We start from the raw sequence: 17952 nt of genomic DNA, 5'->3' as shown, positions 1-17952 counted from the left end.
ATGGTAGTGGCTTGATATAGGTATGTTGCAGTATTTTACTTAATAACTACACTATGATGGCAACAGGCTCAACAAAAATGCAGATTTTAGAAGTTAGGTTATGCTGGGAATCAGTTGTTTTAGTATTTGCATTTGACTGAGTGATTATCTATTAATGGAGATTTATTATGGCTAATTAGGAGTGGGAAGAAGAATGGATCAACCTTTGCTAAATGTTGTCTGTATTGAAACACTTCTCAGGTAGGAGACAACTTGATTTTAAGGATGGACAGTGGTCCATGTTCCCCAGAAATGCTTCTGGCTTGTGTTACATTACATTTGCTGAGGGTTCCAGTATTGCATTATTGGTTACACAGACTTGGTTGAAAGTTGCACCGTGGGCCACTCCAGCCTTGTAATACACTGATAAGGAGGTTGCTGAGGCAAATGGCTCTCTGGAAGGGTCCTGTGCAATGTTATTTGTTGATTTTGGCTGTGGTTCAGGTGCTGATGAAGAAGCTGCTCTGAAGTCTTGGTTTGGCTGCTCTTTTGGTCAAACCTAGAGTGGTTGCAGCAGGTACTTGTGGAAGTGGCTGCTGCTGGTACCTCCACATTTAGTGGTCATTTAGTCCAGGAGGATACTAATGATGATTTTATTTTCTTATTAATTTATGTGGTAAAAGTGGAAAAGCAGTGCTTTGATGTCATACTCACCGCTAGGAGTCTCACATTCAATTCTGCTTCATTCTTACAGCTTCATGGTTAGTGCTGGGGACATCAGCTTTAAATTTTGCAAGGGTTGTTCACTTGAGCAATTGAATAACTGTGAGAAGCAACACCAACACCATGGAGTGACTTTTCACTCTTGAGGTGTTTTTGAACTGTTGGCTGCTTGGACAGGACCACCATTTGACTGGTCTTCTAAGTGAGTTCTTAATTTAATTTTTGCTGCATTTTGGATGTGTTGCTCTTGTCAGAAAGAAAAGCCAAGAAGCTAATGGTTTTGACATATTTTGCAGTAAAGGAGACATTGGGTGTCATTTTGTGTACTGCTCAGTGTCCAGCTCACTTGCAGTATCAGCAGAGCCTGCATCGACAATGTTTGACTGAACTTCTCGCCTGTATTTAGCTTTTTGCCCTCACAATTGTGTGGTATCCAGACGTTTGTTTTAGTGCTTTGGCTGTGCCTTGATAGTTAAGGTAAAATTCAAAAATATTCTTTGAAAAGCTCATTTCTGTGGTGCAGCTCATTGCTGAGTGGTTGGCAGACACATTAATCTTGAAGGTACTGCCATGATCTGAGGAAGTGATGTGATTATCTCTGTTCCAGAAAAAGGCTGCTAAAACACAGTAAAACAACACATCTGAGAATTTTGAACAATCAAACTCCTGTAGCCCAACTTCAAATGTTTTTATGCAATTTATACAGTAAAGAATAGTTCTCACTGGCTTCATTTTCAAAATGAAATCCAAATGTTTTAAATTTAAGAACTTTTTGCCCTTTTCTACAATATTCCTCTACTTAATATCTTGATTGCCCTTTAATTTTTGCAAAAAAAAAATTGAAATGGATGTCTCATAATAATCTTTTGTAGTTGCATAATATTTCATTCCTAGAGCACGTTTGCTCTGGTCCCTGCATGAGATGAGAAACCAATGGGGAAAATAGTTCATTATCATCTTCTTATAAATGACATTTGCATATGGATAGGGATGAAAGAAGAATAAAGGTTGTTTAAGCAGTCTTAAAATAAGGTTGTTTATTTCTGATTATAAGCTTTATTCCAGTTCCACTTTGTAACTTTGCTTATTTTCTGTTGCTTCCTGATATTGAAATAAGGCAAACAAAAAAAGAAACCCTGCATTGTCAATAAAGTAGCCCATGGTAAAATGGCATGGCACGGAGCCTTTGGACATGTTGCCTTTAAAGTGACTGGGGGATCATCATGGATGGAGTTAGTTGCAGTTTTGCACAAGATGTTTGTTTGCATTGGCTTTGCAAATGCCTGTAGACAGCAGAGGCTTCATCCTGGTCATGGGATTGTGGAACTGTTATGGTTGGAAAAGACCTCCAAGATCAAGAAGTCCAACCATCAACCCAACAGCACCAAATGCCCTGACAGGCTCTGCGTGGAAATGCTTTTCTTTCACAATTCCTCCATTTTCTGATTCTGCTGTCTTTACTTCTTTCCTAATTTATTTAGAACTTCTCTGTCTGAGTTCCAGCTTATTTCCCCTTTCAGCTGTAGTTTAGGTTGTGTTCATTTTCCCACTTCCCATGTTCTTCCCTGCCTCTCACAGGATTTGATCTCATTGTTCCATTAAAGCTCTCTTAGGTTCTCATCAGTTGTTTTGCCTGTACTTTTTCAGTGACTCACAGTTTCTCTACCTCAACTCCTAATTCTGCCATCTTCCATCTGATTTTCTAGCTCATTTTCTGTGTCTTTCCAGCCAGTCCCAAAATTGTCTCATTTTCAGACTGTCCCATTCTTACTCCCATTCTTTAACCATTTGTGTATCTTTGGCGCCTGGATCTCTTTGTCAATCCCAGTCCTGTGCCTCCATGCTCTATGGGTTTGATCTGCTGTTAACAACTGAAAATTTCTGTCTTGAGAATCAGCCTTATAGCACATACCTCTATTTTCATGTATCTCTACCCTTTTTGCTCTTCTTTCAGCCCTTTTTCAGGTAGTGTTCTTAAAATGGGCTCATTACTTAGGAGCAAGGTAGAAGGGGTATTTCTGTGGCACAAAAGCACCCTTCTCTCCCCCCCATACTTATTTGAAGTAGTGTGGGGCAGTGTGCCTCTTGGGTTAAATCTGATATACACAGCACATGTACTCGTTCAGTCTTGTTTTTGTCAGATAAACTTCTTGCTTTTATAGGTTCTTTGTCCTTTAGTCCAAATTCACCTTGCATATTTTCCTGTTTAGTTTAAAGGTTCAGTGAATAATTTGATGCCACTTTTTATTAACAAATTGAATTGCAAGGTTGGAAAACTGTGGAAGAAATTATATTTTTATTGCAAGGATGTTGATTTTCTAGTGCATAACTTCAGAGACTGCAAATAGTAGCTTGTTAGTAAGATACTAAATTATTCTCTTGTAATCTTTAGGGATTTTTTAATGACTGAAAATCTCTGCATCTTCAGAAAATTTTGTTTCAGTTTAACTTCAGTCCCAACAAAAAGATACTTCCCAGTTTACTGGTTTTCAGGCTGAGGGCACTTGTAGTGCTTTTCAGTTTTCACCTGTAAACAAAACAGAAATAGACTTCCCAGTCCTTAGGACTGCAGATGATCTCATAGCAGGCTGAAGCTAACTTTAGTTGATTTTTTTATATGTTTAGCCCTTCAGTTAATTTCTTTTTCCTGGGAGCTCTGAACAATGAGCTGAGAGCAAACCTTGGTGATGGTTGGGATCTCCAACCCACCACGGCTTCTGCAGTTCAAATTACCAGATCTACTGATTTGTCAGTGGGCTTCACCCTCCTTTCTGGTGCTCCGTGGGAAGATACTAAGTTATACAGCTTCGATGCTGTGTTGGATGTCAAGAGCAATTTTTAAAAATCATTGTTGGTTTTGTTGCAGTGTGTGAAGGATGAAGGCTGTATCTGTATCTGTTGCCTGTTTAGGGTTTCAGGGGTTTCTTTTTGTAGCTGTAGAGAAGTAGACATAGCCAACATGTGTCTTCAAAGAGAAAAACTTTGCTGAATTGTGAAGCTGAATACATTAAATAAGTCTCCAAAATCAGATGTAAAGAGCATTATTATTTCAAGCAGCCCCACATCACCATCGAAGGATGTAACGCATTTTGAGATTGAGGATCATGAGAAGATAAGAAGAAACTGTGGAATACAACAAGAATACATAGGGAAATAGTAAAAATCCAAATATCTTGTTACAAGTAGCTTGATAAGGCCTAAAAACTAAGTGTATTTTTTCATCAGAAAATAGAATTTCCTTGATGTGTAAACTCTTCCTGACACAAAGTTACCTTTCCATTGGGGAAAATCCAATACTTTTTCCTGGGTGGGTGTTTTTGGGGGTGGGATGGAGGGTGTTGGTTTTGGTGCTGTTTTGGGGTTTTCTTTTTTTTTTTTTGGTTCATTGTGAATCTGCAGCTATAATATATGCAATGTGAGCCGTAGTCATGTTTTCCTCTATTTTCTTTCTTTTCGGTGCTGTGCTACAGGGGTCCCAGGGGAGTAATCCTGGTGCTTCCTCCAAAATAACCTGGCTTGAAAAACAGGGAGAATGTCCTCAAAATGCATGCAGAGAGATGTTTTGTCTAGTGTTTCCATTTCAGAACAGAGACCCCAGAATTCTGTATGGGAAGGAAGTTTTGCTTTTCAGTTTTCTTTGACCAAAACTTGTCCCTTCAACCAGGGATAAGTTTTGCTCACCTTAGAATTAAAAGTGTATTCAGAAGTGTGAAGAGCATACTGGGGCTGGAATAACAGAATTTTCACTAGAAATGAGTTTTCACTATGAGTAATAGCAGCTGGGGGCTCTGTTTTGCTGTGGGATTCATGGTTTTCTTTCCCAATAGCTGTCTGGGGTCTTTCTGGGTGTATGCTTACAAAGGGGTTGAATATGTGCCATTTTAACTACTAGAGGTGAACCTTTACTAAGTGGAAGAAAGGTGGTGGAACTGTGACCTCTGTATTGCTCATTAGTATTGCAGTCCCTGAGGAGATCCTGCTTGTTATCCAGTGATTGCTTTTCTCTAAATTTTACCAAATTGTTTTCTTTTATTGATTAAGTGTGGTGTTTTTCTCTGAATGTTCTCTAGTTTTTCAGTGACTTTTGTACTTTCAGTCTCACAAAAGCATGGTATAGGGCATGTATCATTAACCTGAACCTTTGTAATGCTAGATTAAATTACGTTTTTTGGAGTTACATATTGTTTTGGGTAATATTTTTTCACTGTATGTTTTAATTATGAAGAAGACTTGAAGATTATGAGATTATTTGATACTATGATGTTGGTTCATTTACTTCAAATGAATCCAAAAGGTTCTACTGGAGACATTCTAATTTGAAATAAATAGAAAATGGAAGGAACCAATAAGTAGTTGATTACTGAATTGCCTAATATTTCAATTACTGAAATAGTGATTTGCATTAATACTTGAATTTGCTGTATATCACAGCTTAAATATTTGGTTTTGGAATATCACTGTAACTGACATGCACTTGGTGCAGGTTTGCCTTTGCATATTAAACCAATGAATGGATTTAATAATTGAAAATTATTAAATTCATATGCTTAAAAGAAAGACATTACAGATTAAAACAGCCATTTTCTTGGTGGTTTTCTGATTAAAACCACAATATATTAAATGCTTTTCCAGTCTCATTTATAATCATTATTTATTCTCATGGAAAGAAGAATTTGCAGGTGTCCTGAGTACAAGCCTCTTTCTGCTGTGGAATACAAACTTAAGTACTGCATTGAAAGAAATATGACAATGAGACTGCACTTTCTGTGTGGTTTAACACTTCTGGTTTGAAATTTAGATAGAATGGGAGCATAAGGTAACACTTAGCCAAAAAATTTCCTTCATGTTTTCCCATGGAGTTCCAGTGTTCTGGAATGTCATGCTGCCATATTAGCCCTAATAACATCTCTGTACACAATTTTGGTCTCATATTGATGAGTATACCTTTTACTTTGGAGGTGTCTGATGTAGTCTGTTGCCTTTCTGAATTATGTGGTTGAGTGTGATAAAGAGTGAGGCTTATAGAGTTCTGGTGCCTGGGAACAGGGAGGTAAAACTGTCCTCTGTTCAAGTGGGTCTTAGAAATCCCTGATGTGGGCAAGGAGGACAGGCAGTGTTCTGAAGCAGCTGAGAAGTTGTGGCAGCCTCTCTAAAACGATGTTATTGTGTTACTTGTTAGGAGGGGGGAATGGAGGACAGAACTGCCACAGGCTTTTCATTCCATCCATCCCTTCTACTCTCTGCCCACTTACGGTTTCTCTGTGCGTCCAGGTCCTCATTGCTGCCACGCCATTACAGGCCACTGCTCTTTATGCCTTTATTCCAGCTTGTCTCCTGTGCTCCATCATCTTCTCTCCCCATTCACTGAGGAGAGAAAGTTTCCTGTTTCCTTAAGTTCTGTGTCTTTGGTAGGAAATCCTTGGTCTGAGATACCTGGATAACAGTGGCTCCACAGCATCACCTAGTGGCTTCCTTGTTTTCCCAAACTTCTGGCAGATCTCAAGTCGGGCTCTTCAGGTAGACTTGTTTGTAATGGAGAAGGTTTTGCTGCTTTGGCTGACAGCAAAGCCCTTGATCCTTGCTCAGGGATGTCAGGAAGCCTGTGTGTACCTGCTGTGCACAAAATGCAGCTCAGGACTTTTCAGCCTCTGGACTCCATATGCTACACTGTGGTTTAGTACAGGTATTTACTTTCTTGCTGTTGTTTCTAAATGGAAACAGTGTGTCCTGTGTTCATGAAGTTTTTTTTTTCAGAACTGTTCTGTCTGCAGGTGCAATGAAATTATTGCATCCTGTTCTCTATTCAATTAATAGTATTTTGAAAGTAATCCCTACTGTGAGACTTCTCAAAGGATGGTGATGGCTTTGTAAGCCTTATGTCACCCTATAGCTTTTTTAATTTTAGAGGTTTGTATTCTGGTCTTTAAAAAAATAATAATTGAAAGGCTCAATATATTTCTTATTAATGATATTTTTCCTGATTAGAATGGCCCAGGCACTCTCCACTGCCTGTGCTGTTTTTGCTGTAATGTTTTTACCTTGTGTATTAGGTGAGTAGTATCTACAGAGAGAAAGGAGTAGTTGCAGTTGTCTGTTAAAACAGTGCATACACACTGTAAGAGCTTAGGACACAAATAGCAAAGTTGGTGAACACTTATTTTCTGCTTGCTCTAAAGAATGTGGCATTTATAAAATCAAGACCCTAAAATTTGACAAGTACTATACTCCAAACATGGTGGAGGTTTGTGACAAAATGAGGGTGGTAGAGGCCACTGGTAAGATACCTTTCATCTTTACCAATAAAAGGCTATCTGTGTTTGTAAAATTAATAAAAGTTGTTTCTTTAACAGGCTGGACTAATTGAAGCCAATGGAGAGCTTAAGGTGTTTATAGACCAAAACCTAAGTCCTGGAAAAGGTAAGAACACAATTCTTAGTAAGATTCTCCATTTCTTGATTTTTAGTTGTCATGCATTTTACTGGCTTTAAGCTGCTTTCTTAGCATAGCTTTTGTAAAGTTTTTCTTAAGTCATAGAATCACTAAGCAAACTGTAGTTTTGCTGTGGTTTATAATTGTCTTGAAACTACAGGTGCATTTCAGTGGTGGTTTGTCCTACATGTGATCTCCTTAGTGTAGCTTGTGTTGGAGTATAAAGACCAGGATGTTCTGAAGCATCTTTGGGGCACTGTGTGTTAGCAAATGAAAAAAAAATGCAGGGGGGTAGAAGTTTAAAATGGGTTATGACAGTTTTTATGATAGTGCATCCACTCTCCTGCAAGCTTATCTCAGAATATATTGTGAACAGAACTGTTTTGGTCTTGCAGATAATGCCTGTGCATGTATGATAATGTAATGCCATTAAGCAATTGAATAAAACACAAGATACAAATTTGAACTTGAATTTGATATGTGAGCTAAAGAACTGAGAGTACCTAAGCTTAGGAGGTGCACTGTCCCAGTTAGCATGGCTGGGGGGAAAAGCAGAAGGGACACTGAGTTCCAGGCCCCTGCAGTTCTGGACAGCTGTGTCATGTAACCCCTCCTGTAAACTGATCATGCTGCCTTTGAAGACTGCATTTCATGTTTTCTTACAGGAGGGCTGCTGCCAAAGTGAGACTGTAGAATTCTTATCTAATTCCAGTAAAGTATTTTCTTGTCCATTTATGCATTCTGCTGGTGACAGTTGTTTATCAGGTTAATGATTTTCTTCAGCATGTTTGTCTATTCTTTGTAAATAACAACTGAGTATCTTAACAGTCTTTACTAATTTGACAGCCATCTAGCCACTGTTTCCCAGATTGCTCATCAGACGTGCTCTTTGTCCCCTCTGTTTTCCTTATTGTATCCTTTGGGCCTGTTTGATTGCTTTCATCAACTTTCTTGAATACAAGTGACTAAAACTATATGTGTGACTCTCAAGTGAAGTATCAGTCATTTTTGTATGGAGAGATCAGTAATTTTTCTGTGCAACATCATGTTTGGTTCATAGGCACCTCACAATATATTTTGGTGAAATGGCCATTTTCCTTTGTTGTTGCTTCCAAATAATAACAGTTTGCTTTATTCTTGTGTGTGACAGATGATGTCCTTTGATAGGCTGTATGAAGTAAGGTGAAATTTCTATTAGCACAGTCATTTGCTTACTGTCTGTAAACATTACTGTTGACTAATCTACTGGCTTTAAGCATTGTTGGAATACTCCAGTACTCCCAGATTAACCTGTAGTCCAATTCAGGTGAACCCCTTTAGTATTACTGTTCTAGTATTTTGTATACCATTCCAGGAAACCATTTAGCTTCTGTCACCACCACTAGGTACAGCAGGTATTTTATTGGCATCTTCCTAGACTCTGTCTTGGACATTTCCTTTTCTAAAATATACATTGCTTTACAGAAGGGGGATATCCCACTAATCTGTCCTGTTCTGCATTTGGTGGAGGGGGCACTAAGAGTCGAGTAAAGACAGGCATTAACTGGCAGAGGTGTATTTCTGTAAACACATTCACACCCCCCTGAGCTAGACAAGTGTGCAAGTAGGTACCTGATCCTTAGCAGCTGTACTGTATGGCCTAACCCTGTGGGCAGTAACAGTGATTTTTTGCAGGGCACATACTTTAGGAGGGTACATTTTACACCCACAGAGGTGTCTAGACCCTGTTGCAGTCAGTGGAGATCTAGTCATAACAGTGCAGTCTAGACAGCAAGAACTGGAAATATGACTCTTCCATTATTATATAGATCTTTAAGTACAACTGCTCAAATTGGAGGGCATTTTATTGCTTATAGAATTTTGTAAATAAATTCACGTTATTAAATAGTTTATTATAGCCATGCACTTCATCCAGTTTGAGTCATGCTCTCTACTCTCAATGTATAACACAGCAAACTGAACTGTCCTCAGCCCATTTCTGCAGCTCATTGCTTTTAGGGGAGTTCTGTGAAGTTAATAGACAGTTACTAATTCTTAATATTGAGAAAAAACAGCTATTTCTCTTAGCTTCATCAGTTTGTGGGTCTTGTCTCTAGCTTGTGTGTGTTTCATGTGCAGGCTGTGTAGTTTTAATTCGAGCTTAAACTTGCAATTATTTGTCACTAAAGTACTCAGATATGTATCAGGATTTATTCACTAAAGTAGTGCTTTTTTCCTTTGCCACCTTTTTATAATTTTTAGGGGGTTTTGTGCAGTCTTTAAATGTTGATGTTGACAACTACACACAAAAGTACATCGCTCTCTCTAAAAGTAGCTATCTGCATTGCATGCCATTATATCAACAAAGTGCTGTCCTCTGCTATTTCTTAAAATCTGTGCAGAATTTCTCTTAATTTCATGATGGAGAGGATTCAGTCTAGAACAAGCATGGAGTAAGCTTTCCATAGGGTAGCAGAAGTGTATCTGGTGTACTTTTTAGGGGGAGTTGAAGGTGGTTAGGGAAAAATCTTTACGTTCTTATCTGGTGGTCAACATTAAAAGGCGTTTTTGATATTTTTGTTTGTTTGAATTTTTGTTTTGTTTTTTTCTTCATCTTCCCCTTTGGATTTGTATTTCTTTTAAGGAAAGAAATTTTGTATTTTTCTTTATATTTCTTTTCTGGAAGTTGCAAGTCAATCACAAGAAGAGGTTGAGAGTACATTGCATGATTGATATTGGTTGTGGGGTTGAATCTCCCTACTGTGTCAGATGAGGGGTTTTTTTAGCCCAATCTGCTGCCCTTGACAACAGTATTGGGGCAGGCTCTTGAGGGAGAATGCAGGAGCCTGGCTACTTTTTGAAGTTCATGCTTCTTATTGCTCCTACAGCTCTCAAAGTCATTGGATTAGTAATACCAGAGGGTGCATTCTGTCATAGTTTTGGAAAAGTCCAACTTTGAAACTCAGTGGATTGAGAAGAAAATCCAACAAGCCATCTTTTACTTGCTTCAGTTCCTACTTGTTGCCAGCCAGATGTGAAAGGAGGAGGAGTTCAGCTGTCAGAGGAATAAAGGTTTTAGGGGGATGGTAGAGGACAAAAAATTACTTGTGTGCTGGGTCATAAGGACGTGCTTGCAAAAACAGGGTTAAAGAGAAAAGAGCAGAATATTGTTGGTGAAACAGTTCTATAACATTGTGGTCAGCAGTCTATAAGGTACGTGACTAAGTGGTATGTGACTATAAGGTATATGACTCAAGTAGGAGAGATAAGCAAAGATTGGCTCTTCTGGTCAAAACCAGTTATGATGCAAAAGTTCTCACAGCCTGAGCAGATTTGTTGCAATGCTTTCAAAATGGGCTGTGAATGAGCTTCTGTGAATTTTTAATCTGTACTGGCAGAAGTATGGTAACTGGATAAGTTCTTTTCAGACTTGAGTTTTGGTGGTAGGGTTATGTTGCTGGTGTTTCTTAGATGAATAATAAAGAGGGAACATCACCATCTTGCTGAACAGTTATGCTGAACAACCTCTTGCTCAGAAAGTCCTAAAGATTTGGAATCAGATAGAGAGGGTATGTTACAGAATAATCTCTGTATGCAAGTCTTATCCATACACTCATTCCTGACTGTTCATTGATGTCTGCTGACAGAAACAGGGTACCAGTGTAGAAAACCTTTTTGCTTTAGCAAACGGGGACCTGCTTCCAGTATCTCATGGAGAGACTGATCTCAGAAAGACTGCTCTCAGCCATGAACTCCAGATTAGGATTTGTGTTTTAAAGCAGAGACAGAATGTTATTTAAGAGGAGAAAACAGTATGTAAAAAGCCCCAAACAGAAACACAACAAGCCCCAAAACCCCAAACAACGACCCCACGAAGGTTTGTTGATAATGAGTAACCGCATGCAGTTTTGAATAAATTAGTCATGCACATAAAATACCTTTGGGAAAATGCTCTAAAAATGTATTGCTTCAAAACCATCTCTAGTGTGAAGTAAGAGGTATCAGCCTGTTTGTGGTAGAAATGAGATGGCAGCTTGTGTTTCCTCCAGTGCTTGTGCAAACTCCAGAAGAAGTTGCCTGTAAATTTGCCTGTGTTTTCTAATACCCCTGTGCATTTCTATTACTGGAGTGTAACACTCCATATAGCCCTGAAAAAACACTATTGCTGTGAAAGGTTTGTTTTCCTTGGTAACCAGGAAGGTGGTTTCCAACTGGCTAATTAATTTTGAGAGTTAGCAAATGCATATGGTTTGGAAGGATAGAAAGAATTTTTAATAGGGGCTGAACTAGTAAAACTTCCTTATGAGTTTGTGTTTTCTATTGGTTATTTGGCAATGAATTTTAGACACTGAGAAATTAAAGCTCTTAGTTTAAAAGTTACTCAGTAAGAAAAGTTGGATCTTCTCTTATGCCAGTAGGTGGCATTATTGGTATGTAACCAGAAAATGCTTGTAAGGTATGTCTCTAGCTCCTTTCACTGCTTACACTGTAAAAAAAGGGTTCACAGTTTATAGCCTAATTGTATTTACATTTCAGATTTGAAAACATCAAAGTCAAACATGTAACATTTTAAGGTGTGTTTAGACTCGTATTTCAACGCTGTCTAACTATAAGATTGTTTTGTTCTTTTTATTTCTATGACAAGAAACTTGCAGAGTAATGTTATTGTTACTTTTACTTGAAAATTCATACTCCTTGATTTTTAACAGTGACTGCAATTGTTCCTTTGGAATAGAACAAGAGATCAATTTCAGAACACCATGAATTATGCTTCAGCAAACAGATGCTTGAAATTGGTTATAAAATCTATATTACTGCAGCTGAGGTAAATCCAATTAATACTGTCTAAAGTCAAGCTAAGGAAATAAAACTATTTCTGGAAGTAGAAATGGAATTTTGGAAAGTCTAAAAGTAGACCCCAGTTTATTTCAACACAGACTTGGAAAAACTGGTTTGTAATAGCTGAATTATTACTAGTCATATGTAAAGATGGTAAGAATCATGTAGGAGTTTGAATTGTGAGTGAATACTACACACTGGGAAACATGGATTTCAGTACAAAAGTTCAGAATTGCTGTGTAACATGATGGTATGGCTTGTTCAGTAAGTAGAGGTGCTTTTACTTGGCTTGGCACACAACTGGAGACAATAATTTGTGTACTGTCTCACAGAGACCCTTAAAAAGAATTCTGTATTTTCTGAAAATTAGCATATAACTAACTAATAAAATAACATGAAATATTTATGGTGTTCCTGACAGAGATGTTAGCAACTGCAGTGTCACAGGAGTGACATGTGGGGAATCAGCTCTCAGGATATTGTCATGTCTATTGTATGACAGAACTTAGTTTGTTAGAGACTGCATTACAAGGGAACTGAGTTGCTTTTCTGTTGACTGCTCTCTTTTTCTCAAGTAAAAACATAAAGGTAAATTAGGTAAGAAAATGGTAGAGTATCTAGAATGAGTGGGATTTCTGCTCCTGAGGCAAGGAGTACTTCAGCCCATCCTCTCTATCCTGAATACCAAATTCAAAGTCACTACTGTTTCAAGAACTGGAGCAGTCAGCTTTTTAGGAGATCCACCTCACTGTCTGCAGAGGGCACTCATTTCTTTGATACTGTGTCTTTTTTCTGTGTCATCTTAAGATTTTTAAAATGTTCTTAATTAACTGCATCATCTGTCCTTTAAACTGTCAAATTCTGCAAAGGACTTCTTTTTGGTAAAACTCTTTGGTTTGTTTTTATATGCCAGGGAAGGTCGAGTTAACCAGTAACCAAAGAGAGCACTTCCTTGTTTGTAGACAGATAATAACAGGTTTGTTAGAGTGCTGCTTCTTTCCATCTGCAATTTTTTTATGCCATTACTCTGTGATTCCACCTGCATCATTATCTTGTATTTGGAGGTATTCTGGAACATCATACTGATGAAGTTCTACTTCCCTTTAGGTTTAATGATTGCTTATAAGTTACTAAAAGTAGTTTTCCAAACATTTGTGACACTGAGAATATAAGTAGTAGTAGTAGTTATATCCTTCTGTATACATTGTTTTTTTTCTGCTCTAAATGGCATTTTCCTGTGGTTCTCAAACTCCTCAAGTGGAAAAAAAAAGATGTGTCAGTACTAGCAGTATTAATAATTTGTTTTGAAAAGGAAGAAGAGTTGATGCCAGTAAAATTGTTCACAAACTTGTGGTTTTAATTTTTACATGCTGTTATGTACACTGTATGTTGTCTACACAATACAGGATTATAGGGATTGCAGTGATTCCTGAGTAACAGTAATTAAAGAATTAGTAGCAAGATTTGTTTGAGAAACTGAGCTGTCAGTCACTTGCAAATCTAAGTTGACAAAATTACTTCTGCTTGTATTTAACAAACAAAAACGTCCCACATATTATGAGCCTTTGAAAATGCAGATGAATATGACTAAAATGTTTGCATGTGAGGCAAATGAGAAAATAGAATGCACTTGGACAGAGACATTGAAAATATCCTCTTAAAAGTGTTGTTGTCTGTATAATTGAGCAGTTATACTCATGATAGCTTTTATAAATTGAGTTTGCTTTGAACAGTGGTGCTTGTGTTACTATTCTTTCACTTACATTTATGTTTCCTTGCCAGTCAGTTTGTGCTGTACAGAAAGATGAACCTTGTAGTTTCTGATTAGAGCCAGGTTGGCTCAGTAGCACAAATTAACTCTTGCACAGCACTACAGGAAATGTTAGTGTAATTAAAAAAATTCAAAGAAACATAATGTGTGCTCTTTCCTTCCCATGGATGTTTTAGTTGCAAGGTAGCTATTTCTGTTCAGAAAATAAAATTATTAGCAACAGGAGGCTGGCAGCCATCTCTTAAACCTTACCTTCAAAGCAGGATCAGCTTTGATGCACAGAGCCTTCAGTTCTTGAATTTTGCTGTGTATTACCAAGGAATCTCCTATGCAGCCTGTTGCTGTGCACTGCCTTTGGCAATTTCCCTGGCTGTCACAAGTAACAACTTGTGATTGCTCCCTCTTTTCCTTTTGTTGCGTCCTCTGTCATCTTTATACTTCCCTTTAACAGTTGAAGGCAGTGTTTCTGCATATAACACCCCTTGCTCCACTTTAACCTCTTCCAGAGGCTGAATGCACCAGGCTCCCTGAGCTTCTCCCTGTGCAGGACATATTCCAATACCCAAGGCGCACTGGTGTTTTCCTGCTGCACTCTCTCCTGTTAGCCAGTGCCTCGCTTGCACCTTGGGCCCTAAAACTGAGCAGAGTCATCCAGGGACAGTGTAAGGAGTGCTGAAAGAAAAGGAATAGTCACTTACTGTTATATACTTCCAAATGCAGCCCAGGATGTGTTTAAGTCTTTGTTAGCATAGGGGAGCACCTCTGGGTCACCCAGAGCTTATGGCCTGCCCAGGTCCCTGATGCTTTCCTGGGCATCTGCTCCTAACCACTGACCCCAGCCTCTGCTCTTGTCTTCACTGACACTGGCACAACATTTTTGTCTTTGTTGATTGTGTAAAATTTTTTAATGAACAACATGATAACATAAAGAATTATTTTATTTTAAAACATACCAGAATAATTAAGTCTCTTGAGTGAATGTGAAGATTAGAGGATCTTATGGGAGTATTGTTCTTTATGAAGTTGTCCTACTGAAGTAATATTTGGAAGCTGTTGTAGAAGAAATACTTACAATGTGAATGGGTAGCACTCATTATAGAAAATTGTCTATCTTGTCTGTCTGCAAGGAGCTAGCAGTGGTGCTTCTATCCTTGTAACTCAGTATGTGTATAATTGATATAGTACCAGAAGGAAAGAGAGCAGCATAGCCTGCACTGATTTGGGAATGGCTCAGGTAATGGCAGATGAGTAAGTCAGACTTCTGTGGCAGCCCAGAGCACCTAACAGAGAAGCAATATATGTGTGGACAGATGTGAGAGTGGCCTTCAACAGGGCTTTTCTAGAGGGAGGGGAAAAGGCAGGGTCTGCAGTTACTTCTTTTCAAAGTCATGCTTTGAAAGAGTCAACAACCATGTGGATAAGGATTATCTAATCAGAATTATGTCCTTGAATTTCTTAAAAATAATAAAAAAAAATTGATTATCAAGGTCCTTAATCAGCTTGTTAAGCTAAGGTGTGATAGAATGGGATGGTCCTCCCATAGGTTAATAATTGGTGAAAACTGAACTTGGTACAATGGGTATCTCAAGTGAGCTATTAGCACTGAAGAAAGGTCTTGAAGTCATCATAGGTTATATTAATGAAAATGTGGTATCAGTGTTTGGTGGGGAATTTTGAGAATTACTTGGACAGGAACAGGGAATAAAATAGTAAATGAGCTATAAATAGCATACTGCATTCCTTGGTAGTGGATGGATGCCTGGACCTGCAAAAGAAAGGGCAGGAGAACTAGAAAGCATGGGCAACAATGACCATGAGAAGTAAGGGAGGGTTAGTTAAAGCATAAAGTGCTTATAATGCCAGGGTTGGGGGTTTGATTCCTGTATAGGCCATTCACTCGATTACTGGAATTGATGATCCTTGTGAGTCCCTTCCAACTCAGACTGTTCTGTGATTCTGAGATATCAAATAGTTGAGATGTCTTAACCTTGGAAAGCAGTCTTTTATACTGGAAATACAGTCTTCAGATTGCACTGAATTTTTTTAAAGCAGTGAGGAGAAGTTAAAAAAAAAAAAACCTCCAGGAAGCTGAGAAGAAGCTACACAAGCACTACTAGGCAGGGTAGTTTATATTGATTTGTTGTATTCCACAGAGAGGAAGAACAAACAAATTCCGGTCATGATATGATGCGTGTACTTGGAGAGACAGGAAGGTATAACAGACATTACAAACTGGGTAGCTGCTGACTTTCTGAAAGAGCACTGGGAAGCTGGTTAGTAATGGAAGAAAGACGTGCTGCTGCATCCTGTTTGGGAATAGATTGATCACCGAGAGTAAATTCTGACGTGAAGCTATCACTTTGACATGGTGTAGTAATAGCAGCTGGGAAATACCAGCCTGCTGGAAAGCAAGGGCTTAAAGAAGATTTGAATTGTCCTCAGATTTCCTGTAGACTTCCTGAATGTGTAAAGAGGGTTGCTTAAGGACCAGTTACAACCCTCCTGATACAACTCTTGTAAAAATGCTCATTTTATATATATATATATATATATATATATATATATATATATATATATATATATATATATATATATATATATATATATATATATATATATATAATATTGCTTCTGTATTGGACAGTCAAAGAAAAGAGAGGAATGAGAGTTGTACCAAGTCCTTCTGACCCCATTGGCATCTTCAAAAGTCATCTCAGAGAAACAGCTGCTAAACCTGACAACCCCTTGACAATTGATTTGGCAAAAAAAAAGTCTCCAGTATTTTAAGACTGGTTGGTTCATAATTTTCTTACTGTAGTCAATCTTTGTTCCTTTTTTCTTTGCTCTGTTTTGTCATTGGTTGCGGAGTTTTTTGTTTGTTTTGAATAGGTGGGTTTGGGGTTCTTTCCTCTCAACTATATTGTGGAACATCAGTCTGCTAGCAGATACCTGGGTTATTATTTTTGTAGTTGATTTACCTTTAACATGGCTTAAGACTTGCTTTACCTACCAGTGCTGATTGTGTATAGGTTATGAACAGGGAGAGAGAACAACCTTTCCTCCAGGGTCAGGCTGCTGAGTTGCATGTATTTTTCTGAAATAATGGATTCTTGGGGTTGTTTGTTCTTTAATTCACTGCCTTCAGCTGTAGGGGGGAACACTTAGATGAAAGTTGGGAATATTCTCTTGGAAAGGCCTGTTCCAGCTAAATTTTATCTCCTGTAAATCAACATGTTTCAGAAGGCTATGCCATATGCTGTGGCATTAGGCATGTTTGTCAGGTGGTACTTAAAATGATTTCAATAGCCACGAAGTGTAAGGGTAGAAAAAGAGAGGATTATGCTTATTGTTAAATGGTGGTTGTCTCTTACTCTGCTTTAAGAGAAAAATTGGAAGATGAGAAATTAAAACATACTCATATTAAAGCAGTGACCTGTAAGGTTTCATAGAAGAAAGTTTGAGAGAACATACTATGAATTTTAATTTCTTTTTATGCTTCAAATGTGTAAATGCTACATTTATATTGAGACGACATGTTTCAGGGCTAGTTTCCATTAATATGCATTGGTAGTATAGATGAGACTATTTGCTAAAATACTACAGTGTGCTGACCTGAAGCTCTCTGCTTGTATTTGTTTTAGGGGTTGTTTCTCTATTGGCTGTTCATCCTTCTACAGTAAATACAATTGGAAAACAGCTCCTGCCAAAAACATTTGGACAGTCTAATGTCAACATTGCACAACAAGTGGTAAGGACACTTTGTGGGTTTTTTTTTTGTTTGTGGTATGTGGGGGTTTTTTGGTTGTTGGGGTTTTTTTGTTTGTTTATGGGGTTTTTGTTTATGTATTTTGATTATTTGGTTAGTTATTTGTTTTTATTGCTTATCCTATTGTTTACATATACAGCAAATCTGAAGTAGCCTGGTAGTCTGTATCACTCATGATGGGCAGATAATCTAAATTTGTTTCTAATTTTAGTAGACTTAGGTTAAAAAAAAAAATGTATTGTGTAAAGAAGTTCAAAGGTGACTCACAAATGAACGTGAAGTTACCTCAGTGTTCAGGTGGCTTTACATTTTGTTAGTCTTGCCATTTAAAATCAATGTCTCTTTCAGATTCTGCTCTGAAATCTGGCATAGGGAAATGTAAATGAAGTCCATAAACGTGTTTTTGCGGAAATTTGAGCTAGATGGAATAAAATTGAAAGCATAACTAGATTTTAGTTCTTAATTT

General features: G+C 37.9%; 1 protein-coding gene across 7 annotated transcripts in view; it reads left to right on the top strand.

The window, feature by feature from the left end:
- TFDP1 (transcription factor Dp-1) overlaps positions 1–17952 on the top strand; it is a 37639-nt gene that overhangs the window by 6867 nt on the left and 12820 nt on the right. For all 7 annotated transcript variants that reach the window (XM_058824969.1, XM_058824965.1, XM_058824967.1 and 4 more), the window contains exons 3-4: positions 7053–7119; positions 17362–17468. In XM_058824969.1, the coding sequence (XP_058680952.1) occupies positions 7053–7119; positions 17362–17468 (174 nt within the window). The remainder of the gene's footprint in view (positions 1–7052; positions 7120–17361; positions 17469–17952) is intronic.

This window comes from Ammospiza caudacuta, chromosome 2 (genome assembly GCF_027887145.1).
Source record: "Ammospiza caudacuta isolate bAmmCau1 chromosome 2, bAmmCau1.pri, whole genome shotgun sequence".
In the NCBI taxonomy this organism is placed as follows: Eukaryota; Metazoa; Chordata; class Aves; order Passeriformes; family Passerellidae; genus Ammospiza; species Ammospiza caudacuta.
Note: the sequence above shows the minus strand (reverse complement) of the source record. Positions and strands in the feature narration are given on the sequence as shown.